General features: G+C 51.4%; 1 protein-coding gene across 3 annotated transcripts in view; it reads right to left on the bottom strand.

Moving 5' to 3' along the window:
• Positions 1-4511: 4511 nt before the first annotated feature.
• The window catches only part of NUP93 (nucleoporin 93), a 73805-nt gene continuing 54274 nt past the window's right edge, over positions 4512-24042 (bottom strand). For all 3 annotated transcript variants that reach the window (XM_084861226.1, XM_084861227.1, XM_084861228.1), the window contains 17 exons: positions 21234-21308; positions 19060-19149; positions 17212-17351; positions 15421-15553; positions 14064-14221; positions 13053-13218; positions 12707-12800; positions 11746-11937; positions 11231-11357; positions 11074-11146; positions 10755-10799; positions 9136-9252; positions 8291-8409; positions 7385-7502; positions 6887-6970; positions 5425-5553; positions 4512-4772 (listed from right to left, as the gene is read on the bottom strand). In XM_084861226.1, the coding sequence (XP_084717352.1) occupies positions 4662-4772; positions 5425-5553; positions 6887-6970; positions 7385-7502; positions 8291-8409; positions 9136-9252; positions 10755-10799; positions 11074-11146; positions 11231-11357; positions 11746-11937; positions 12707-12800; positions 13053-13218; positions 14064-14221; positions 15421-15553; positions 17212-17351; positions 19060-19149; positions 21234-21308 (1971 nt within the window). In that variant the 3' untranslated portion in view covers positions 4512-4661. The remainder of the gene's footprint in view (positions 4773-5424; positions 5554-6886; positions 6971-7384; positions 7503-8290; positions 8410-9135; positions 9253-10754; positions 10800-11073; positions 11147-11230; positions 11358-11745; positions 11938-12706; positions 12801-13052; positions 13219-14063; positions 14222-15420; positions 15554-17211; positions 17352-19059; positions 19150-21233; positions 21309-24042) is intronic.

The raw sequence follows: 24042 nt of genomic DNA, 5'->3' as shown, positions 1-24042 counted from the left end.
ATGTAAGAGGCGTTCCAACCCAGCCGGTGTGGCTCAGTGGTTGAGCATCAACCTATGAACCAGGAGGTCCCCGTTAGGGCACATGCTGGGTTTCGGGCTCCATCCCTCCCCAATAGGGGGCGTGGAGGAGGCAGCCAATCCATGATTCTCTCTCATCATTGATGTTTCTCTCTCTCTCTCTCCCCCTCTCCCTTCCTCTCTGAAATCAATAAAGATATAAATTTTTAAAAATAAGATGCTTTCCAGCGAGTGTCCAAAACACAAGCTCGCAGGCGGGGCCCCGCTCCAGCCTGGGGTGGATGCCACATGCTGGGTTACCGCCAAAATGCTCCACCGCCCTCCAGCTGGGCCTGGCTCTCCCAGACCCTCCTCAGGGGGCTGCATTCCAGGCTGGTGGGGGCAGAGCAAGCCTTGGGGGCCGGGCTGGGAACCCTGTACTTACAGAGACCCGTGGGCACTTCGCAGACCCGGGCACGGGCAGGCCTGCGCCTTCCTTGCAGGGAGCGGAGGAGGGGCCTGGCGCAGGCACCAGAGGCGGGGAAGAGGCGCGTCTGCTGCCCTCGGAGGAGCCCGGGCTGTGCCGAGGGCCTTCCCAGGAGAGGAGGCCCGAGAGGTTTCTGCTCCACGGAAGGACTGAACAAAGGGGCGCATGGCACTTGGGGAGAACGTTCCAGAAATTTACTGGCTACAGACAGGGATGCTGGTGAAGGAGGCACCCTAAACAGAGTAAATGCAGAAGTTACTGTGCAGAAAGGAACAGGCAGACCCGTACACTGACTCTCCTTCCCCCTCCCTCCCACACCGTCCCTGCTCCCCACAAACACCACACGGAGCGACAAGGTCAGCAAAGCAACGACATGAAGAAAATAACCAGGAACTGAATAAAGCAACGAATGCTCCCACTGCATTCCTAATAAAAGTTACTGATGGGGGGGGGGGGGGGGAGGCTGGAAATTCCTGATGGGGAAAAAAAAAACAGGGAGATGACAGCAGCAGAGGTCAGCTGGGGCCGCCTGGCTCTTTGACCTGAGTCCCAGGTGCTGCCCTCTCCTAAGTGACTGCCCATCTCTCTGTCATTTTCGCAAGCCAGGGTGATCCGATTCAGCCGGACAGCCCCTCGCAGCCGGGGCCAGCGGAGGCAGGCTGCACTGGGTAGCCAGGTCAAACGGAGATATGCTCATCCGGGGAACTCCCCCGTGGTTTATCTGAAAGTCCCATTTATCTCGTGTCCTATATATATTTTTAATCTATTTTATTGATTTTTTTACAGAGAGGAAGGGAGAGGGATCGTGAATTGGAAACATCGATGAGAGGGAAACATTGATCAGCTGCCTCTTGTACACCCCCTACTGGGGATGTGCCCACAACCAAGGGACATGCTCTTGACCGGAATGGTACCTGGGATCCTTCAATCCGCAGGCCGATGCTCTATCTACCGAGCCAAACTGGTTAGGGCGTCCTGTCCTATATTTTTGTTTGCTGCATCTGGCCCAGATGAAGGAGCCTTCACTGCAGCCCTGGGTGTCACCTGTTCTGCTGGGGCCAGCAAAGGGGCTTGGGTGTGTCTGTTTCTCTGCTAGAAGCCTCCGATGGGATCACTGGCTCCCCAACTTCCTCCTCTGATGCAAACTCTTTTCCCTCCTGATCCCCGAGACACAGACTCTCAAAGGACCCGAGGGCACAGGCCACGGGGGGACAAAGGATGCCCGGGCAATGTTGGCCTTCCGCCAGCCCTCCTTGCACCCAGTTTTTTAAAGATCTGGTCTTTATCACAGTGAACCCCATTCCCACCCCTTCCTCGCGTCATCTCCCTGCAGATGGTGCAGCTCTCGGAGTTTCCTTCTTGCAAGAACCTGCCCTGTTTTAGGGATCCCAAGAGACACTCCTCCCCGCCTCCCTTCACACACGTGCCTCTTAAGGACCCCGGGCTGAGAGTCAGAATCTACACATGGAGCTGGATCAGAGTGTGGGGAACTGGATCAGAGGGCGTGGGGAGCTGGATCAGAGGGCGTGGGGAGCTGGATCAGAGAGTGTGGGGAGCTGGATCAGAGGGCGTGGGGAGCTGGATCAGAGAGTGTGGGGAGCTGGAACAGAGGGCGTGGGGAGCTGGAACAGAGGGTGTGGAGTAGCTGGCACAGGCCAAAGCAAAGAACCTGCTCATTCAATCATTGGCTGAACGTCCACTGTGGGCTAGACAAAAGCTATTTCAAAAATCAAAGTTAGGACAGAAAATTCTAATTCTCCTTAGCAACGTGGCACCACCAGCACTTCCACGTAGGCGATCCCGGGAGAAGAGGACTAGAAGAAAGCCCACTTTTTTTTTTACTTATGCCCAACTCTGGGGCGGGGACCTGGTGACCTGGCCATCCCCAGCTACTGCCCTGGGCTGTGCAGCAGCCGAACTGAACTTGGGCTGGCACACCAGCGGGGCCTGGGCAGCCATGGGCCCTGGACGGCCGCCAAGCACAGCAGGTAGATGCAGAGCAAGGCAAGGAGGAGGGCAGATCATCTGACACTTCTTTTCAAAATGTTTTAGTGGGTGGTTTTCAGCTTTTTCCTGCCCACCTGTGCACTGAGAAACGAGTGGCAAGAAGACAGGCTGCCTGCCCGCGCCTCCCCATCTGTGTGAGGTACGAGAGCACTACAGTCAGGAGACTGCTGGAGGCCCAGGGCTTCTGCATTCAGCTCAGGAGGATGAAGGATGGGGGACATTCAGGACCAAAAAAAAGCCTCATTTTGCTGACCTCTTTCTGACAGTCCTGAAATGTAGGCACAAAGGCTGTATTTTACTGGTTGAGTAATAGCATAAGTTGCACGCTCATTAGAAATTTCCTAAGGAAAGCCTTCCGGCTTGCTGGACACAGGGTGCAACCTCCGTCGCTGACTAGGATGAGAGTCCCATCTGTGGGGGGCCTGCCAGCCGCAGCCTGGGGTTCAGTCAGCACCCAGCATGCTCGACACTTCCTAGGTGGCAGGATGGGAGTTTGGGGTGATACGAACTACCTAGTAAGGGATGCCTCGTGGAGAAATGCGATTGTGGAATTCAGTCTAAAGCAGCAGGACACTGCACATCTGCAGGTCATTGCCAAGTTTAGTATTACGGGTTTGATCAGTTTACTCAAATAGAACAGGCAGGGGTGAGAATGCAAAGAGCAAACAGTCCTCTGATTAAAATATAAAAAAAAAAATCCACAAATGCTGGCTCCTGTGGGAAGGAGTCCGGAGCAGTGCTCACAGTGAGCCACGCCCGGGAATTTAAATGCTACATCAGAGGAGTGACCGCAGTGGCTGCGGCCCGGCTCTGAAGTCTCTAATTAGAGGGCACATTCGGAGGGCAGGGCCAGGGCCCGCTCCCAGCCGCAGTGTGAAGGGCACTTGGGCTCTTTGAATGACAAAGCCAAAGGATTGGCCCAGAAAGTGCTCACTCCAGTTTCCTCTTTGAAGTGAGGCAGCCACACTGGCTTCATTAAAAAAATAAAAAATCAAAGGAACAGATTCCTTGAAATTAAATCTCCAGGCCTCTGAAAAGGACCAGTTCCAGACAGTGCCTCCCTGGGTGTCTCTGAGGCCGGTGGGAACCCTGTCTCCATGCGCCCCGATTCCATGGGGGGCGGACTGGACTCCTCCCTGGAGGACGAAGGTCTCTCGGGGCCGCGGTCTCGGTTTCTCTGGGTAAAAGGTAAAATCGTGGACCAATGTCGAGGGACAAGATTTAGTTCCCCAAACGGGTGAGCTTCGGATGATGATGAAGCTAATAGCCTGCTACAGGATCATGCCTCTGGGCTCACAGCGTCACCTTGGGGACCAGAAGCCCTGCCCCCTCAGCCTGTCTCTCCACTTCTCTAGACCAGCCGCCCACGGAGGAGCAAGCACGGTCCCATTCCCTCCGCAGTATTGCCCAGGCCTGGGGCTGGGGCGGGAGGAGGCCGCTGCTGAGGGGCAACCTCCGCTCGGGGACCACACGCCCAGTGACAATGCCCGATGGGACTGTGAACGTGCCCAGCCAATGGGCTTCACTGACCACCAGAGAAGGGAATAAGGGGCTCAGAGTCCTCCTGAGGGGAGCACAAGGCCACCTCCAGTGGGACTGCAAGAGAACAGCCTGCAGTGAATCCTGGAATCGGAGCGAACTATCTGGAGGGTGGTCTTAGGTCACCTGGACCCCAAGGCCACCTGAGAAGAGAGGGGACCCGGAGTGCCTGATGGTCCCTGATCTCAACTCCCCCAAAGGCGAGGCTGCTTCCCCAAAGAAAAATGTGAAAAACGAACGGTGACCCCATTATATGAAATACTATATCTACTGTAAATAACAGTAACGGCCAGAGCCTTCACTTCCTTGCTCATGTTGGGTTAATTTTTTATCATTTCAGGTCGACCTGAACCAAATCACAGACACCTATGGTACAAAAGCCTGCCGTTCTCTGGCCCAAGAACTACTGAAGACATCTCTCATACAAATAAAAATTTAAACAAAATTTCAAAGGAAAAAAAGAAAAGAATGTGAAAAGAAATACAAATCAAAGAAATTTATTGGTGTTGACAAAAAATACATAATACAAAAAACAAAACAAAACACAACGGAAACAAAACCAGAAACCCACCCTGCAGCCCATGCGCCCGAGGTACTGACAGCGTGTGTCCGGAGCCCGCAGGGCCCGCGCCTAGTTCATGAGGACCTCCATCTGCACCAGCCTGGCGTTGGTGTCCCCGGATGTGCGGTAGGGTATCATCCCAGCAAAGGTAATGAGGGCCCGGGCTTGACTTCGGAGTTGCTGAGAAAGGGAAGACGAGAAAGCCGTTACCTTTAAGTCGGGGTGCTGTGCCGGGACCGCCAGCAGGATCTATCATTTTCTACCTGCTGGTACCAGGGGCAGGTTCGGGGGGAAGAGGGGAGGAAAGACAGTCAAGTCCTTCCGCAGGTACAGAGTTAGCACCGCCCGTCCCAGGGCCCAGCTCCAAGCTCTCCTAAGCCAAGGCCAGCTGGGCCTACCAGGCAAGCTGCCTCGCCTGACAGGTGACAGCTGGGACACGGGCCTGGCTGGAGACCCTGCTCCACTGGCCTGGCCTCTCCCCCCGCTGGTGCCTGCTGCTTCCCTGGGGAGCAGAGACAACGCAGCCCCAGGCCAGCTCTCGTCCTCTCTCCCTCTTCCCTTTCCTTCCTCCCACTCCTTCCTTCCTGACATTAAGTGCTTGGCACATTTTTTTGTTTGTCTGTCTGTCTGTCTGTCTGTCTGTTTTTAGCTGGGGAAGAACAGCCATCCCATTGACGTGTGATTTCTTCCTGGAGCCTCCTGACCCGGTGCACCCAGGTCTGCCCGGCTGCCGGGTGGAACAGGGAAGGGCAGCTGGGCTCGTGCGGCACGATGGGCGGCAAACCAGAAAGACGGCTCTCCGCCGTGGCTCTGGCCCCCGCGGGGATCTTACAGAGTCGTGGTCCTCGATGACGCGCTGGGGCCTGGAAGCCGAGGAGGGACTCGTCCCCTTGAGCCGCTTAAACTGTGTGAACAGGATGTTCATGGTGGCGAGAAGCACTTCTGAGAGGTTGTGCCTGATCTGCAGAGAAACACAGGAAGTCAGGAGAGGAACCCAGCCGGGGCCAGCAACGGGAGCGGGCCTCCGGGCAGGCCTGGGCACACGCGTGCCCTCAGCTGCCGGGTGGAGAGCGAGTCACCAATAGGTAGCCCACGGCACTGAAATGCCAAGTGTGAGAGCGAAGCCCAGTTGGCGCCGCTCAGAAGGTAGGTGCCTCCTGTGGCCTCCTTTATGCCCCAGTTCCTGGGCAGGCAGTGAGCCAAAGCAGGCTGAGCACATCTGACCAGCGTGTGAGCTTGGACTGGCCGGCAGCGCGATCCCCAAGGAAAGTGTGGGTTGGATTGTCAGAGGAGGGACGCTCCTGTCTCAGACTCATCAGACCGTCACCTCGGACCCTCAGCCCTAGCAGAGCCCTTGGGAGCATCTAGAGAGGCAGACGCTGGTGCACTACGTCACCCAGGACACAATGAACAATGCATCCAGAGAAGGCAAGAAACAACAAGGACCAAGTGGCTTGTGGGGAAGGGGGGTTGGGGGGAGAAGAATGACAGCAGCAATGAAGGGAAGGCTGTGAGCGGCAAGACCGAAGCTGTGTGGACCACAGCAGGCAGCCGCCCACCACTCGTGCAGAAGCCAGCCCTCCTTGCTCTGCAGCAGAAGCTATTTTTATAAGAGGGATTGTTACTGAGTACCAGCTCTAGTGGAAGCTATCAGTGACACCGGGACAGGCAGCTCTAGAGAAGACTCCTGGCCCGGCTGCACATGGAATGAGGGGAGTGCCTAGACCAGGGGAACTGGACTTTCTGGGCGCAGGACCCGGGCATGAAGACTTTTCAAGCTCTCCTAGCGGTTCCAGCGTGCAGACGAGCTGAGTGCCCTGGGCTAGATGGTGGCAATGTGCTAGAAACGCTGCAGAGACGGTGGCTCTGGGGCTCCAAGGCTGAGAACTGGTCCATGGCCGCTGCACCTGCTTCTCAAGACCAAACAGGTCCGAGAGGCTGGGAGGAAGTGGGCCGCGATGCATATGCTATGCACCCAATGGAACTACTTAGAGAGGATCCCAGAGCAGCACCAACACTCCTTCTAAACAAGTGGGTGACAGACCTCACAGGGTCAACAAGACCCGTTTCTCCCAAGAACATGTCTGTTCACTGACATGACTGTGTTTTCTGAGTCAGAAACTAATCTGAAGAAGACATGTACTCACAGAAAACCCAGCCAGGATGTGGGAAGCTGAGCTCCTCTCAGAAAACCCAGTCTGGGCGCTGACGTCCTCAGACTTAGTCACTAGCTACACGGAAAGGACAGCTCTGGGGGAGAGGGGGCAGAGGGCAGGCTCAGCGACAGGCCTTACCTCGTCACTGAAGTTCCTGAAGGCGGCCACTCTCTCCTCCACGCTGTCCTGATTCAGAGGCACCAGCTTCAAGCGATCAATGATCTGTTTAAAACAAAACCCACCAGCCCGTATGACACACGCATCACCGCCGTGTCAGCTCCTGGAACACAGCATCCAGCACGCTCACCACGGGCCACCCCTCACACCCAGATGCTTTGCTTCCAACTTGCTGACTAACTTCATTCCTGTCCTCACCGCCTGAGGCCATTTTAAAACTCAGATTGTAAATTCCTCTGAGAGCTCTCTGTTTTCAGACTAAAAGGGAAAGGAATGGAAAAAAGAAAAAGGAAGCAAAAGCAACACTGAAATCCCCTTGAAATTTCCGGTTTCACACTTGTCCTTCAGTTGCAGGCAGACTGGTGACACTTCCTTAGTTTTCAGCGACTCCCATGAATGATGTGAATTTTTTAAGGGCGTGTATTAACCTGCACTTCAAACACCCCTCCTGACACTCACGTCAAAGGCTCTGTCAATGTGGCCACTGTGATATTCATCAAAGAAGGTAATCAGATCCAGCAGGAGATAGAATGTGGAGTCCACAAATTTATTTGCACTGACTCCCTGAGCCCTGTACCTGCAAGACAGAGAGAGGGAAGGGGTAGGACAGATTATGAATTCCCGTGCAATCTGGAGCTTTAGGACAGCACCTGAGAACCAGCACCTGAGAACCGTCAGAACCTCCAGAACGCTACATGAGGTGAACTGAGGAGTGGAACATGGCGTTTTCTTTATGAAATGGCCGAGCTTTTGATGGTGGATCTGATATGAATCCTCCTGCAAATATTTGCACGAAGCAATGCTCTCTAGCTTCAGCCACCATCTCTGCACCCACATATCCAGGAAGGATGAGGGTCCTGACAGGCCAAAAGCCCAGCGGCCATCCCTGGGGATGGAGTGCTAAGTGGAGGTTTCTCATTGGCCAAGAGCGTTGTCCTGCGTTGCCCCAGGAAGCACCGCAGCTCAGCTCTCTCTGGGCCCTTTGTCAGGGGCATCTGCAGAGGCTCAGCGGTGACTCTGCCCAGCCTGGGAGTTAAATCATCAGTCCGATGACTCTGTCAGCTCCCGGGGGAAGGTGCTTCTGAAGCCACTCCCCTCTAAGAACCGCCCCGTCTGGCCATCACTAGCTTTGCTCCCAAACGCCTCCGAGATGGCTGACAATAGTAGAAAGTGCGGGATTAAAATGCTGAGAAACCCTTCCATACCCTTCTTTTTGGGGAAAAACGTTAAGTCTGCCAGGAAACAGGAGCCTGAGGAGCTGCTGGAATGGGAGTCGGGGCTGCGCTGGGAACTGCTGTTACTAGCAGATTTGGTGGGCTGTGGCCCTGGCCCTGGGCATGGGCATGGCATCGGCGTTGGCCTTACCGTTCCGCGATGGAGAGGGCCATGTTCTTCAGCCTCTCCTTGTTGGACTGCGGGGCGCTGATCTGGGGCACGACGGGGCTCAGCAGTTTGTTCATCAGCTCCAGCACCTTATCAGCATTCTGTTCCATGTTTTAAGGTAAGGAAGGAATCAAATAATCAATTGAAGGCACTAAGTAACCACACAGAACAGGGGACGTTCTGGGGTGGTGGTGGACACGCTCTGGATCTTGATCTGGGGGTGGTTACACCTACAGAACCATCTTTAAGCTGCGCACTTAACATCCACATTGGTCTACCTCTTAATTAGACCTCAATCAAAACATCTCTAAATTAAAAAAGAAATGAAGTGTAACCCTCTTTTTGTCCACTCTTCTGTTGATGAAAGAAGATACAATCTTTTCTAGGCTACACCATCAGCAGCAGCCATATGTGTTCTGAAGTGGAAACCCTTATTCCTGGTCTCGGAATACCTCAGCTGCCTCCTGCTCCGCACGGCGCCCGGATCACAGCGTGTCTGTGCTGCCCGAAGGGTAGGCACCAAGGCATTTCCACCAGCAGCTTCGCCATCAAAATGTGACGACGCTTATTCGGCTGCCAAGTGAGACTACAGCTCAATGTCTGCAGGGCATCCTTACAATACGCCACTCTTTCTTGGCCAGAAATACGTCTCGGGCAGAAATAATTCCGTAGAGTGGACTCTCACCCTGACAGGACCACAGATGCCTAAGCACTAGGGAGTGTGCCTTGGCAGGGGGCGAGCACCCCCCTACCCCCCCAAATGTCTGTGCGTGAAACGCCCAGCAGCACAGACCCATTAAATGCAGGAGGAGGAAGGGGCACTGTACCTTGGCAAGGTCGTAAAGCTTTGCGGCTTCCTCAAACAGTCCTTTATTTTCGGCCACGGAAGCAACTTTGTTGATAATAGGCTTCGTGTCATTAGTAAACTTATCTATGACTCCAGGCTGACAAGACAGATGATGGACGGGGAGAGTGAGAGAGAGATGAGTGCACAGAGCTGTTGCTGTAAAGGCAGAGAAGCACCTGGGGTCTGAAAACCACTTTCACTGAAAACGCTTGCCCTGGGCATACACACATTTCATCGGCTGGGCTCGGGCTTTCATGGAAACAGGAGGGTTTGATAAACATATGAAAGGGCCCGAGGGAACTGCGCATGGACAGGGAGCACAGAGGATCAGCAGGAAGACTGTGCTTTCTAATCTTCCAAAATGACCACAGTGTGGATGACTTTCACTTTGCTGATGAGTGGGCACCACGGGAGGGGGATCAGGAAACTCTGGGAAAATATCCGAGTCTTAGATTTGCTTTCTAGGACAGATGGCGAAAGAAACGCAGTGCTCAAAATATACCCGGCAAGGAGTATCAGAGTTGTTTTTTTTTGTTTTGTTTTTTAATTTTAAATTTTCAAATCACCATCATCACCAATCTCATGCAACCAGGTGGTCAGGAGAGCATCAGAGAGGTCTTAGGAGCCACAGAAAGCCAGGGCGGATCTTGTGACATCCAACTGGCTGTTCTGATTCTCCATCAGCACTGAACCAAGTCAGGGGACCTGCACCTGCCACCCTCAGGCAGCCCAGATCAGGGGGGAGCAGGAGCTCTGGGGTTCAAATTCCAGCCCCCCTTCTTACTACCTGTGTGATCTTGAGGAAGATGATTAGCCTCCTTGGAAAAGACGGGTAACAATGCCAACCGTGCTGAGCTATCGCAGCAATCAGATTGCTAAAAAGCCCCTGACACGCTCAGCACAGTGCTTGGCAAATGTCCTGCTCGGGCAGCATGGCCACCGCCATCAGCCTGCCACCAGCCTCCCGTCTCAGCCGGACAGTGTGAGCGCTGTGGGCTCCCCTTGATCTCTGGGTCCTAGCCACCATCTCACAGGTGAGGAAAGTGAGTCCCCGGGAGAGGCACAGGAAGTGTGCTCAATGGGGTCAGGACTGGTCTCCAGTGCAGGGCCTCTGTCCCTGCTCCTGAGCCGCCCAAAGGAATCGCTGAGGCTCACGGGAGCAGCTGCATGTCGGGGTCAGTGGGGTGCTGAGCCCTCAGAAGTACCTTCTGAGAGAGGTCAAGCATATTTCTAACTTTTCCATCTGGGGAGAGTAGGTGTGGTAATCAATCTTTTTTCTTGCATATTTCCTGAGCCAAGAATAAACAGTAATATAGCCTTCTCAGCTCCTAAGCGGCAGGCGTGGACAGATGAGTACTTTGCACATAATAAAAAGCTACCTAGTCACCAATTTACATACTTTAAGGAGAAACGAATGTGTGTGAAATCAAGGTCATCATTTGGGGCCTGTAACAGTCATGCTTTGTGTTTTGAACTAAGCAACTCCATTCATATCTACACCTTTATTAGTACCTTGAAACCTAAAGTCTAACTGTAATCTTTGGACAATTACAAATCTCAGCTGCACACTAGCACATCTCCAGGGGGTGTTTAACCCACCTTTCTACTCCCATCATTCTCCAGTTTCCCGAGGATCATGTCGAACTGTGGAGACAAAAGTGTTTCCTCAATTTACTGGACAAGATATGCCCATGGTCCACAATTCTTTGGGGACAAAAGAGGGGAAGGAAAGAGGGGAGGTGGGAGAAGGCTTACATTAACTCGGAAACAGTGGGACTGAATCAACATTTCATTGTCAGAAACCAAAGAAAATGAAAAAAACCCTGGGTCTTCTCCATCGGAACCCTGCTGAGGGTACCCGGTCAGCGTGAGACTGTACGCCGACAACCATGGGTGGGAGAGGAAGGAACCAACATACCTCTCGGCTCTCAATCACAAGCTCGCTCACACAGCGTAGAAACATGTTTTCTCCTTGGCTGTCTTTCTCGTCCCTGTGTGGGGCAAAGGCAACGTGGTTTCTAGTTTGGACTCGAGGTCACAGCCAGCGGAAGTGAAGGGTCAGGGGCAAGTTTTACCTGAGGAAGTAAAAGTACTGGAGGGCCTCCCTCGGGTCCGTGGACTCAAACTTCCGGGTGTAGAGCATGAGGAGGCGCACGAAGTTCAGCCGCCGCATGCAGGGGGGATCACCAGGTTCATGGCTGACTGCACCGCGGGGGACAGAACTGGTCACAACCAAGTTGTCCCTCAGATCCAGGCAACGACGGACTGTGGGGGTTGTCTAAGGACTCAGCAGCACCTAGTCCTGCAGCCCAGCCCATGCCGGCCAGCTCTGGCCAACCCCATCACCACCTGTCCTCAATTTCTTCCCAAGCGCAGAGTGGAGACAATGGGACCCAGACTCATGACCTAGGCCCTGCTTCTCCTGCTTTTCCCCCGGGCAACCTGCTGGACCAGCCACTAACCCAGCACTGTGCACGGCACTGCCGTCATGGTGGGCACCATCTGCCCATCCTCCTTGGCTGCAGGGACGTGTCCACTGCCACCCCCTGAGGGATGGGACATGGTTATGCTGCTGCCACCAAATACTCACGGAGCTGCGCACTCTGTCCCGAGGACTTCAAGAGCAGCTTGAGCTCAAAGAGCACGAGGGCCACGTGGACGGCATGGCAGCGCAGCCGCTCGGTGCGGAAGAGAAAGGCGATGGCCGCCTCGAACTGCGCCGTCAGGAACAACACTTGGAAGTAGAGGAAGGGCTGCTGGTTCACTGCGAAGTGGGACTCGCCTGTGGGGGGAGATGCAGCCCACTCAGAGGGAGTCAGCCTCCCCAGCCGACCCCACGCAGAAGCCTGTGCCCTTCAAGGACCTCTGGGGGGTGGAGGGGCTGGGCACAGAGCACTGCCACGTGAACCCAACCTGGTTCCATGGCCTTCTCTAGACCCTACAACACACTGCCAAGTAGGGAGCGTGTTGTGAAACCCAAGCTGCTTGCAGTAGGTAGGAGAGAAACAGAGTTCAGGACCTTAAAACGGAATACAAGAGGGCTGCTGATCGCCTTATCCTGATGAAGTCCCTCAACAAGGAGAGGAACGAAGGCTGCAAAGGGGCTTCAGATCACTCAGATTCGCAGTGACTGAATTCAACAACTACTGACCACTAGCTGGATTCTTTTCTTCCAAGATTCTTAAACAATGTGTGTGGTGTGTGTGTGTGTGGGGGGGGGGGGGGGGGGTTGTTTCTCCCGCATTTGTGCTCCGATATAACCACTGCAAGATCTATGAGAAAGCAACAGACAAGTCCCCTTTACACCTCTCTCTGAGCAAATGTCGATCAGAGCAGTTCTAGGAAAACAACTGCTGTATAGACCATAAGTCACAACACTGCTGAAGGCCACATGGCCTCAATTGTGATCTGAAATCCTTGTGCTGGGCTGTGTTTTGAAGATGCAGGGGGTCTGGAGGAGACAGAGTTCAGAGGTGAGGGATTTTCCCAGAAGAAGTAAATAGTTTGACCTTGGGTGAACGTGGGAAGGAGGTTAGTTCAGGGTATCTTACCGTAGTCTTCCAACAGCTGTTTCTGGAACTGCGAGAGAGTGAGCCTGTCTTGTGGGGAGCAGGTGCCATCATCATCGAAACACACTTGGTTCAACTAAACCCCCAAGAGAAACGGGTGCATTGGTACGGAGTATGTCCTGAGCCAGGCGTGCAGCTGCAGCTATAACTGCTCAGGTGCTGTGCTAGTGGCGTGGTTACCAATTGGGAATTACACAATAAGAAATGGAGCCAGGACACAGAAATCCACTAGCCCGGTCGCCTTACTGGGTCATATGTTAAGCAGGTAAAATCTGCTGGTAGAACTCGGGCAGAGGAAAGGGGCTTGGGCAAGAAAAGCAGCGCCTGCCTTTAACCACAGGTAGTCCTCGGTTTTGTCGGCCACTTCGCTCTGGTTGTCGGTGACATCACACCTGCCGATGATGCAGTACACGGCCCGCTTGTAGGGGTCTGTGTTGTTCCGCAGGGCCCTGCGGTAGTGTAGGCGGAGCTTGTTCTCTGTAGCTGGGGACAATCTACAGACACAGGGAACAGACAGAAACAGTCACCAAGACCCTCAAGGGCATCTGAAAGCACCCGTTCCCAATGGCGTAACAGAGTTAGAAAGTCTTCCTTCACCACAGATCACAGACCCTGTCCTGCCACCCCGAGTCCCATCACTTTAGTCTGCAGGGTGACCGCCTGCCAGCTTCTCCAGTAGAGGCTTCAGAGTGGGGCAGAAACGTTGGGAGTGAATACTCCTCCCCTCTCTCCACGACCCTCCACAGTGATGGAGGAGCACAGTCCCTTATCCACGGGGGATGACATCCCAGATAAACACCTGCATGCAAGTCCTTGCCTCCGGGGCTCCCTCTGGGGAAACCCAAGAACATCAACCCTACTTTACTCTCTGATACAAACCAGACAGGGGTTTATGGCTTACAACTATCTCTGAACAAAGCCTCATTAACATTGTCAAACAAATTCTTCTACATAACGTCCATATATTTAAACTAACTTCTAATTCTAGCCTTTGAGCTATGGAGTGCATGACAACATACCGGGCTAACCAGAAAAGCACTAAGTGCTAATCAGTGAATCATTTTGTAAGCACCCTGCTGTGCCTGGGATTTGCAGAATAAGCCCAATCATGCTCCCACCACAGCCTCTCCTGCACTGGATCAGAAAATTCCTCAAACACAGATGCGTGAACGTCTAGAAATGAGGACCGGAACGGGGCTGGCTCTTCTAAGGTTTTCAACTGTTATTCCCCAGAGTCTCCTTCTCGCCCTCTACACGTTACTGTTCCTGAGTAGAATCAGTGTGAGCCCTGCAGAGGGGAAAGAGAGCACCGCTCTGGACGCGCCACCCGTCACCGCACCTTCTGTCCTTGCTGTTCATGTATTCCTGGAACCAGGTTTTGAACTCTCCCAGCTGGTGCTGGGCTAGGTTGACCACCTGGGCGGCAGCCAGCAGGTCTCCGCAGCGCATGCAGTAATAAATCAACGCCCACACAGGGTGGCCTTCCACCTCTCCGTCCTGAAAGAGGAAAGATGCTCAAATACACACACAACAAAGCCCCCGACAGCTTTCCGACATGCTGACCCTCAGCTAAGTCCTCTCCTGTACTGGGTCCCTTAATACTGACCACCCCATTAGGCGGGCACCATTCATGGTCTCCTCTTCCTCCGTTTTACAAACAAACAAAAGGAAGTGGCCACGTGAAGTATTTGCTCAAGGTGAGCTGCCAAGTGGCAGTCTGGCTCTGAAGCTCTTCCTCTAAGTCACTCTGTGCCCCACCCGACTCAGAGCCGCCCGTGGTTTCTCCACGGAACCCAGCAGCCTCAGAAACCAGGTCGCGTGTTCAGGGACAACTTAGACCTGCCCTCCTGCAACCTCCACAAAGAGCGCTAAAGACGTCCACTGGCCAATAAGAGACCATCTTTTTCACTCCGAGTTTATAAAACTCCAGAGAGGTGAACCACAGACCTCCTTTCTGGCTTTTCCATCCACCCCTGCAGGACTCTTTCTAAAACCCAGATCTTATCGTATCACGTCCCTACCTAAACCCCTTTGAGCTGTTTACATCCGAAATGCTTAGCCTGGCACTCAAGGCCTTCACTAGCCGGCTGCAAGTTTGCCACGCCTTGCACACAGTCAATATTCCAGATACTCTTTCCTGCCTCCATGCATCTGTTCATACTATTCCCTCCTTGTGGAATATTCTTTTCCATGTCCCAGGCTGGTGAGCCCCTGTTTATCAAGCACAAGTGGGAACCTCACCTCCTTTATGAAGCCAGCCTCCTGTGTATCCCAACACTCAGTAACACTTTCACACAGTATGTATGATAAATGATACAGTAATTCCCCCAACGGGACTGTGAGCTGAGCAGAGGCCACACCCTAAGAACCATATGGAACTCCATTCTTCTAGCTGTCAGAGCCAACAGTCTCAGAAGTCATCCCTGACTCTGCCTCCTACACCCACTTCCAAGTTCTTCAAGTCCCACTGGCTCTGCTTTCAAAACACATCCGGAACTCAAGAACATCTTACGCCCCGGTCCCACACACACATACCGAGCTGAGCAAGTGCCATCATCAGCCGGACTCCTGCACTCCTAGCCTCCCAAGGCCTCCGAGCTTCTCTCCTCTCCTTCTGGTCTCTTTCCTACACCTAACTTCATTTTAATGGAAAACTCTGGCGGTATAAATGATGACACAGAGAAAATTGCCAATACCTGAAGTCCAGGCAAAGGAGCTGGCAGTTTAATGTTCAGGAAACTTCGAACCAACTGGTAAGTCCCAGGCACACCGCCCAGCTGGGCCTGATGCAAATTCCCAAAGACAGTCACGAGGGTGTAATTCTTATAACTGGAAAAATTAAAAGAAAAAACTAAGGAGGCTGAAAACCCATATCACACCCATCTGTGTCCAAATCCATGGCAGTGGACAGACTGTGAACTCTGCAGGGCGGGGCCTGGACGTCCAGCCTGACACAAAGAGGAAATGGTGCATATTTAATGAAGTAAGCCGCATTACTTATGCAGTGGGCAGCGGATTGTGGTAACGATTTCTCATCACTGCAGATACTCAGCAGAATCCCTGGAGGAATATAACTATGGACTTCAAATGCATTAGGGCTAATGTGCAGAATAATAATTGCTGCCGCTCACAGCCTAACGTTCTAGTGAGTTCTTTTTAAACCTTTTCTTTGGAAAAATGTCAACCTACAAAAATTTAAAAGAATAGCACCAGCAAAAATACTTTAAAAGTGAGTATAATTATTCTTAAAATATTCGTTTTATCAACAGGTGACAGTGAATCCTTTAAAAGAATGCCAGCAGGGAACAATGCCGCCAGAGTGAAAAAGAACACGTTACAATAATGTGGACAGGAAACCCCAAATAGTTCCAAGCACTGCTAAAGGAATTACTGGGATAAGATAATTATAAAAAAATGAAGATGGTAATAATAGTAATAATAATAATAATAATAAAGGGGTGGGGGGTGTTGCTTACCAGATATAAAACCAAAGAACAGAGCCTGGTACACTGGTGAAGGCAATCACCAGTGTTAATGGAGGCCAGTGAGTTCAATGTGCCCCATGGTGTTCATTTCATGTAGCTACTGTACAACACAGGATCTGATATAAAAACCTATTCTCTGCTGACAGAGTCTGAATTACCTCGGTTACACCCAGGAAGCTTTATGAGCTCCTAATGAAGTATTATCCTGTTGATTAAGGGGACCCACTGCCAGGCCGCAGGCAGCTGCACAGGCCCCGCGGCAAGGAGCTGAACTAAGCGGTGCACTCAGCTGGGCTTTTCTTCCCCAGCCAGCAGAGCCAGCACCCTGGCTCCGAAACAAACAGGGTCTGCGGCCCACTCATGACGGCCCCTGCTGGCCAATTCAGATCGGGAAGGAGTGCCCATAGGGAGGGATGAATGGCACCAGCCCTACCAACAAAGGGTATTCCCAATAGTTAGGGCACAGCCACAGCCCCCTAGGTGACCAAGTCCAATTAGTGAGGGGGTGGCAAAGAAACCCAGGCACAAATCACAGCTATAGCAGCTGGGAAGGACTGGATTCAGGATTAACTGGCTAGAACCAGAAGGAAGAGAAAGGACCACGGGGCCTTCCTAAGGTTTAAAGGTGGCAAGACTGCCAGGTGTGAAAATTAAAATGCTGAGCAAAGACAAAGGAGCCTACAAGTCATTGCTGAGCCACAGGAGGAAACAGGATCCCGACCTAAGGCACTTGGTCTAGCAATCATGTTATCTCCATATGGAGGGGCAGCCAGAGGAGAAAGAGAAAGAGAAGTGTAACAGTGCCCCCACCTCCCACGCTTTTTCACTGTTGCAGAACTAGTCTGACAGAGAAATGCTTCAGAAAACAGGACCTTTCCCCTTGGACCTGCTCCACTTGTTTGAACCCAGCTACAGAGCATTTAGCGTAAGGACTACTGGGCACGGGAGAAGGGAGGGACTTCCGGGCACTCTGAAGCCAGCCCCGCTGTGCCGCCGCCTCACCTCTGCTCCAGGTACCGCAGGGCCTGCCTGACCAGCTCCATGCGCACTTCCACGCTGCTGCGGCTCTTCAGGGCATCCATGGCCGGCGCCAGCAGCACGTCTGTCATTTGCTTTACCATGGTCCACAGGTCAGAGATGTTCTGCACATAAGTGACGGCACGTGACAATGCTGTGGGGCTGGAGAGAGTGCCTGGCTCTTCCTCGCGCGGACCTGCTCACCGCAGGCAGGCAGGCAGGCCGGGGAGGGGGCGAGGCTAACGGCTCCTGTCGGAGGCCCCTGGCTACGCCCAGCACAGAAGATGCACCTCTGCCCCGCGGCCTGCCAGGCTTTCACCTTCCGACGAGCAGCCTGTCCAAGCTGGCTGCAGATCGATGATGATCCCAGGCCTGACAGAACCACCCACATGCTTAAGACCACACAGAACTACCAACAACACTGAATCTCAGTGGGTTATCCCTTAAGAGAGTGTGGATACTTTTATAATCATCCAACGCGCTAGGAGTTTGAACTCAAGTAGCTGCATTTCGGTCCTTACAAGGTCGTTTCAGTTTGGTAAGGCTTCAAATGGAAGCTTAACCTGAATAATGTTTTGTCCTCCGGAGACTCCCCAGGGCCACTGCTCTTAGCCCATTTTGGGAGTGTCCCAGCTTCCCCTTTTCCTTCCCACTCAGTCCCTCAGAAGGTGCCTCCCGAGACAGGAGCGGGAACAGGAGCGGACGTTCTCGCCCTTGGTACCAGCGCACAGCTGGGCTCCCTCTCCCGGCACCTGCCCGGCTTACTTCCCGCCTGGAAAAGTGTTCCCAGAACCTCTGCACCATTATAAGTAAGAATCCTTGGACGAGTAGGGAAAAGCAGGTTAACACTTTTCCAAAGGGAACAAAACCACACCCTACTTTCATTGTCCTCTCCAAAATTAAAACTGAAAAAATCCACCCAAATGCGACTCTTCCTAGCTGGTGACATGGTAGGTGAATTGCGTACTTTCTTCTTCAGATGTTTGCAGTGCCTTATATTTTACTATTTTAAAAAAAGCAAAGTTGGAAGCATTTCTGAAGGAAAAAAATCTGTTTATGCCTGCTTACTGCCATTATATCCTTCCTCTTTCCTCCTTCCTCCTGGACCCCTACCAATCCAGCCATCCACGTAATTTATTTTCCCCCTGGGGGATAAAATTGGCCACGGATGAGAATAAAGGGATGAGAATAAAGAGGGGGAGGCAGAGAGCAAGGGAACCAGCAGCATATGAAGAGATGGGTGTTCATCTCGTTCACGAGGCTCACGGTGTGAAAACCACATACATCACCTACACAACACAGATCCCATTAGTCTGCCTAAGGAGGGAAACCAGTGAGGGAGGAGTTAAAGCCAACAGGACTTCAAAGCAAACACAGCTCAAGAACTCCTGTGGCCAAGAATTGATCCTGGCTGAACCTTCTGAAGATGCATTAAAAATACATGTATAGCACCATCATCAAAAAACCAACCCAAGATCTAGCTGGTTTGGCTCAGTGGATAGAGCCTGCAGACTGAAGGGTCCCAGGTTCAATTCCAGTCAAGGGCACATGCCCAGGTTTTGGGCTCGATTCCCAGTAGGGGGCATGCAGGAGGCAGCCAATCCATGATTCTCTCTCATCACTGATGTTTCTATCTCTTTCTCCCTCCCCTTTTCTCTCTGAAATCATTGGAATGTATATATATTTTTAAATTATTTACAATACAACTCTGAAGAACAGTTAACCTTTATCCCATGAACAGTGTTTCTTCAGCCCATTTCTGCCAAGTCAGCAAGCTGCTAATCCCCTCTGAACACCGGCCCCAGGCTCCTGCTCGGCGGCTCTGGGCCCTACCTTATCGTCCAGCTCTGCGACGGAAGCGCAGAGGTCCACGAGGTTAGGCTGCAGGTGCCCGTTTACGATCTTCTCATTATAGATATAAATCTGAAATAAGGAAAAGCAAAGGCACATTTCTATTTTCATCTCTTCTTTTCAAAACCTCTTGAAACCGTGCTTAAGCCAGCTGTTTTGGCCAGCAAAGTTTTGGCCAACCTGTCCTTCTGCCTGTCTGTCCTGCCCAGTGGGCAAGGCCACAGCCCTCTTCCCAGGTGTGTGATTGAGCAACAGCATCCGCACACAGAGCTAACTGCTCCCCCACGCTTCCTGACACCTGAGAACGGGGAGCAGGGTGCTCCTGGGGGGCGCACCGCAGGCAGTTCTGTGCCTCTGCCCAGCAGACCCGAGTCCCAGGGGGCAAGGACCACAGGGAGAGGCGGACAACGGAAGGACCCGCAGCTGCTCCCTAAGAACCCGAGGCAGAGTTTAGTAATCTTTCAGCAAAGGGACGGAACGGCCAGGCCCAGGGCTCGGGGACTGAGTGGGGAGGTGTGACCGCAGCCCTCCCCAGGTCAGAACAGCAGCTGTTTGGAGTGCCCTTTCTCCTTAGCAAATGTTCCCAAGGAAAAGGAATTATGCGATCTTTAAGGTATGGAGAAACCACTATTACTATGAATTATATTTTAAAAGAACTAAAATAATGATTGTAAAAACTAGCAAGCTCTAGTCTACATCTGAAGTCCTTGCTCTACCAGGAACCGAACAAGGCAGTGATGTTAGAAAACCGGGAACCCACCGAACCTACTTCCCTCTACCATACCAGGTCGCCTCTGTGGGCGTTGCAAAGATTTAAAACTGTAAATTTATTCACTCGATGAGCATAGGGGCCTCCCCGCTTTGCAAGGTACTATGTTCAATCTGGGATGTAAGGATCCACTGTGGTGTACTCAGGGCTGGGAATGTGAGCTCTCTGAACCCCGTCTTCACAGATACAGAAGACTCAGCTTCTCTCTTCAGAAGCTTACTTGTTAGGCCTGAACTCCGGTGGTGGCTCGGGCATTGGAAGGAGTCAGCCAATGAAGGTGAACTTAAAAGGATGTAGATGTAGCGGGAGGGGTCTCAAAACTGGAGCGGAGGAAAGAAATGAGGGCCGAGTAGTAAAAGCTGAGGGATGTGGAAGGAGGGACTGGCTTCGGCTGCCTGGTTAGAAGTGGCCACGGTATACTGAGACTTAAAAAAACTATTCAGAGCTCTTCTCACCAAAAGGTGTAAGAGGGATGGAAGTCTGCCACCCTGTATTCAGGAAACCATTTCCCCCTTTTGATACTTTGTGCGAGGAAGCAGCAAATTGGAATAAAACATACAGGAGGCCAGCACTGCTTTATTCAGAAAGTCAGTTCCAGCCCTAGCCGATTGAGCTCAGTGGACAGAGCATCAGCCTGCAGACTGGTGTCCCCGGTTCAATTCTGGTCAAGGGCACATGCCTGGACTGTAGGCTTGAACCCCCTAACCCTCCCGTAGGGGGCTTACAAGAGGCAGCCAATCAATGATTCTCTCTCATCATTGATGTTTCTATCTCTCTCTCCCTCCCCTTTCCTCTTGAAAATAAAAAATATATTTTTTTAAAAATACAGTGACCTTAGGGCCTTTTCAGTCCAGTGAATTCCCGTGCTCCCCACACCCGCGGTTACCTCAATCCACCTCATATGATGACATGGTCATGATACACAACTGGACCATGGTCCCCCAACAGTGTGAGCTTGCCCAGGACAACATTAGAAAGTGGTGAGTACACGATGCTTATGAAGCAGAAAAGCATTTAGAAAATTTCTCAGCACAGGGTGAAGAGGGATTTCCCATAATACCACCAGCCTCCCAGGTAATTCAGTTAATAGAGAACTCCATTTGCTAAGCAGTGCAGTTACCCAAGGCTTTACTGTGCATGGGCTACTGCCAAATGCAAAATGAGATGCCTTGGCCATATGGAGGCAGAGTTCAATTTCCCTAAACCAAATCGGAGTCAGTCAATTAGCCAATTTGATAGAATTCTCCAGTGGCCTAGACGGTAAAATATTAACAGTCCTCTGAATGAGGCCTCAGGGTTTGACTTTCACATGAAGTCTCTGCTCTCTTTTACTCCCCAGGGGGCCCACATTTCCCCTGGACTCCGTCCTCCTTGAGAGCGTGCTCACCTGCCGGGCATAGGCCATCTCGATGCTGTCCAGAGAGCTCCGACCAGGGGGTCCCACATCGCTGATGTAACTTGGCTGGAGACGAATACACATTCAGAACTGGTTAAGAACAGCATTCAATCATATAAACAAACAAAAATTATATAAACACATGCCTGTCTTTTTAAAATGTTTTTATTTGAGAGAAAGGAAGAAAGAGAGAGAAACATCTATGAGAAATATCAATTGGCTGTCTCCTGAACGCCTACTAAGTGCTAAGCACTGTCTTAATGTCCATGTATTCACTCCGCAACCCTATGAGGTATGTGCCTTCACCGTATCAGTTTTACACATGGAGACACCAAAGCACACAGAAAGCAACTTGCCCAAGGGCACTCCTATAGGAACAGTGGAACCATGGTTTGCATCCGAAGTCAGCACCGCACTGCCGGCCGGGGCAGCTAGGCACAACTTTCCAAGGACAGCCATTGAACGGCAAGAGTGGTTAGAAAGGCTGGCTCCACCACTCACTGGTGTGACCTGGATTGAGTATATTGCTCTTTTAGCTATAAAACAGGAGCGGGGCTGAGATGCATCTCACAGGTCTGTGAAGATTCAGTGGAGAGAAAAGCAGTATTCACAACCTCTGTTGTGAAGAGTAAGTAGAAAGAGCTCAGCATAGTGTCCAACACGCAGCCAATAAATGCTAGCTGTTTTCGTTTTAAACAAAAGATAAACACAGAAATAAACCCCACACTAAACAATAGACAGATAGGGACACTACCGAAACATAACTTAAAATGTTTTCCTTTGAGCTGGCTGGAAATTCTCATCTGGTCTTTTTATAATAAGCACATTCCTGTATGAACAGAAGCCCAGCAGCTCGTTTTCGACATCTGGACTAATTGTGAGTGTTCCCAGTAACAGAGCGGAGGGCTGTTCGGTAAGACCACCGTTCTGGAACAGCAAGCCTTTTTAAAGAGATCTCTATGCCTGTTAATCCCAGCGACTTGGGGAGGAATGAAGCGGGGGATGGCAGGGGAGCAGTACTAAAATATTTGTGCAAGGACACAGCTGTTTCAGCTAAATACACACAAATAGCCTTGAGAAACATTCTCCAGTACTCAAAACCCAATTTTTAAAATTATCCATTTAAAAAGTAGTTGGTTTTCAGGCTTCAGATTTCCATTTAAATTAATGTTGCTTAATGCTCTTGTTTTCAAAAGCACCTTTCCTTCATGTGTCCTTGGCCCAGCCTCTATGTCACCACACATAAAGTCAATTATCCGTCCACAGGATGTGAACGTGCACATTCCTGAGCCGAGGAACCAGCAAACGCTTGTTGGAATTTCAAAGCCAGGGGCTGCTTGAGGCTGGGAAACCAGTATACGCTGTGGGAATGTCACTGCAAACTCCTCGTACTTATGGGTTTCTCTCTCCGGGCCGAGAGTGAACACAGTGGGGGTGACAGGAGCAGGAACCAGAGATCAGAAAGGCAGGGAGGGAAGATGGAAGGCAGGGCCAGAGAAGGGGCTCGCCCAGGAGTCTAGAGAAATGTGGAGAAACAGCCACTTGTGGGAGCACAGCCATGAAGCGGGTCCTTTCAGAGCAGATGGTGTTCCCAAAAGAGTCATTCTAAGAGAGCACCCCAGAACAGGCGAGGTGTGGCTGGAGTGGCAGGAGGGAATTACAAACTTTTACACTTTTGTTCAGAGTGTATCCAGGGATGAATCAAACTTTTCCCAAGGAGGCCATATTCTAGTTGGGGAGAAAAGCATGGGAACTAACACTCCTAGGAAAACAAGTACAGAATAAAGAGGAAGCATGGAGATACTACTGAAGAAAGGGAATTGGCTTTATGTGAGCTCCATGGGGCCAAAGTGATGAGTTAACAACGCTGGCTATGAAATCTGAACACAGAAACCAGTACTACTAGTGCAACTCACCACTGAATTTAAGACATCCTGGTTTCAGGAATGTTAAAATGTGGGAAAGATACACATATCTTTCTTGGAATGGATGAAATACGGCACTAAGTCAGTTATCAAAATCAGACACTATGGCCATTTACGCGGTTCATACATCACTGTGTGGAATGTGACCTTCATTATCTGTAACTATTAAGCTACAACTGGTTTCTCTACTGAGCCTATTAGTGGCTAGGCTAAGACATGTTCCAGACGATATATTAAGGACCATCCATTGACTATGTCTAATTCCCACACAAGCCACTGGGCCTCACTGAGGTTAGATGATTTACCTTTAAGTGCTGTTTTTAAAGTTGGCTAAATACATCAATTCCCAACACTGCTCATGCCCCATGTGCTGTCAGGTCAGCAGCGCCACATGGACCAGAGGCAGGAAGGACCAGGTAGGGTACAAGGGCTCTTTGCCAGGAGCCTCTTTCTTGCTGCAAAGTATATCCTTCTTATTCAGCCCAACTTGAAAAGTTAATAACAATCTTCCAATCTCTAGCTTCCTTTAAAAAGCAGACCTCTTTCTTCAATGATGTCCTAAGGAGATTAACTTCCCAAACTGAATGTATGCCACTGAAGCACCATTTCCCTTACTGGAACTTGCCAGCAACAGACATGAGCAATGTGTCACTGCTCTTCTATTATCAGCTGGCTTCGGGGGAAATTTTTCAGGAACCACCATATCCTAGCTCATTTTTGCTTAAAAAAAAAAAAAAAAAAAAATAGCCTCAAGCCTCTCTCTATATTACATTACCCAAATGTGAACACTTTCCTCCAAATGTAAGGTCAACTCAAAATGACTGGCAGTTTCCTTCCTAACTAATGACTCTGTGGATTCCAACAACCATTTCCCT

Source organism: Pipistrellus hanaki, assembly GCF_964339955.1.
Source record: "Pipistrellus hanaki genome assembly, chromosome: 15".
NCBI lineage: Eukaryota > Metazoa > Chordata > Mammalia > Chiroptera > Vespertilionidae > Pipistrellus > Pipistrellus hanaki.
The sequence above is the reverse complement of the archived record's forward strand: the minus strand, read 5'-3'. Positions and strand labels throughout refer to the sequence as shown.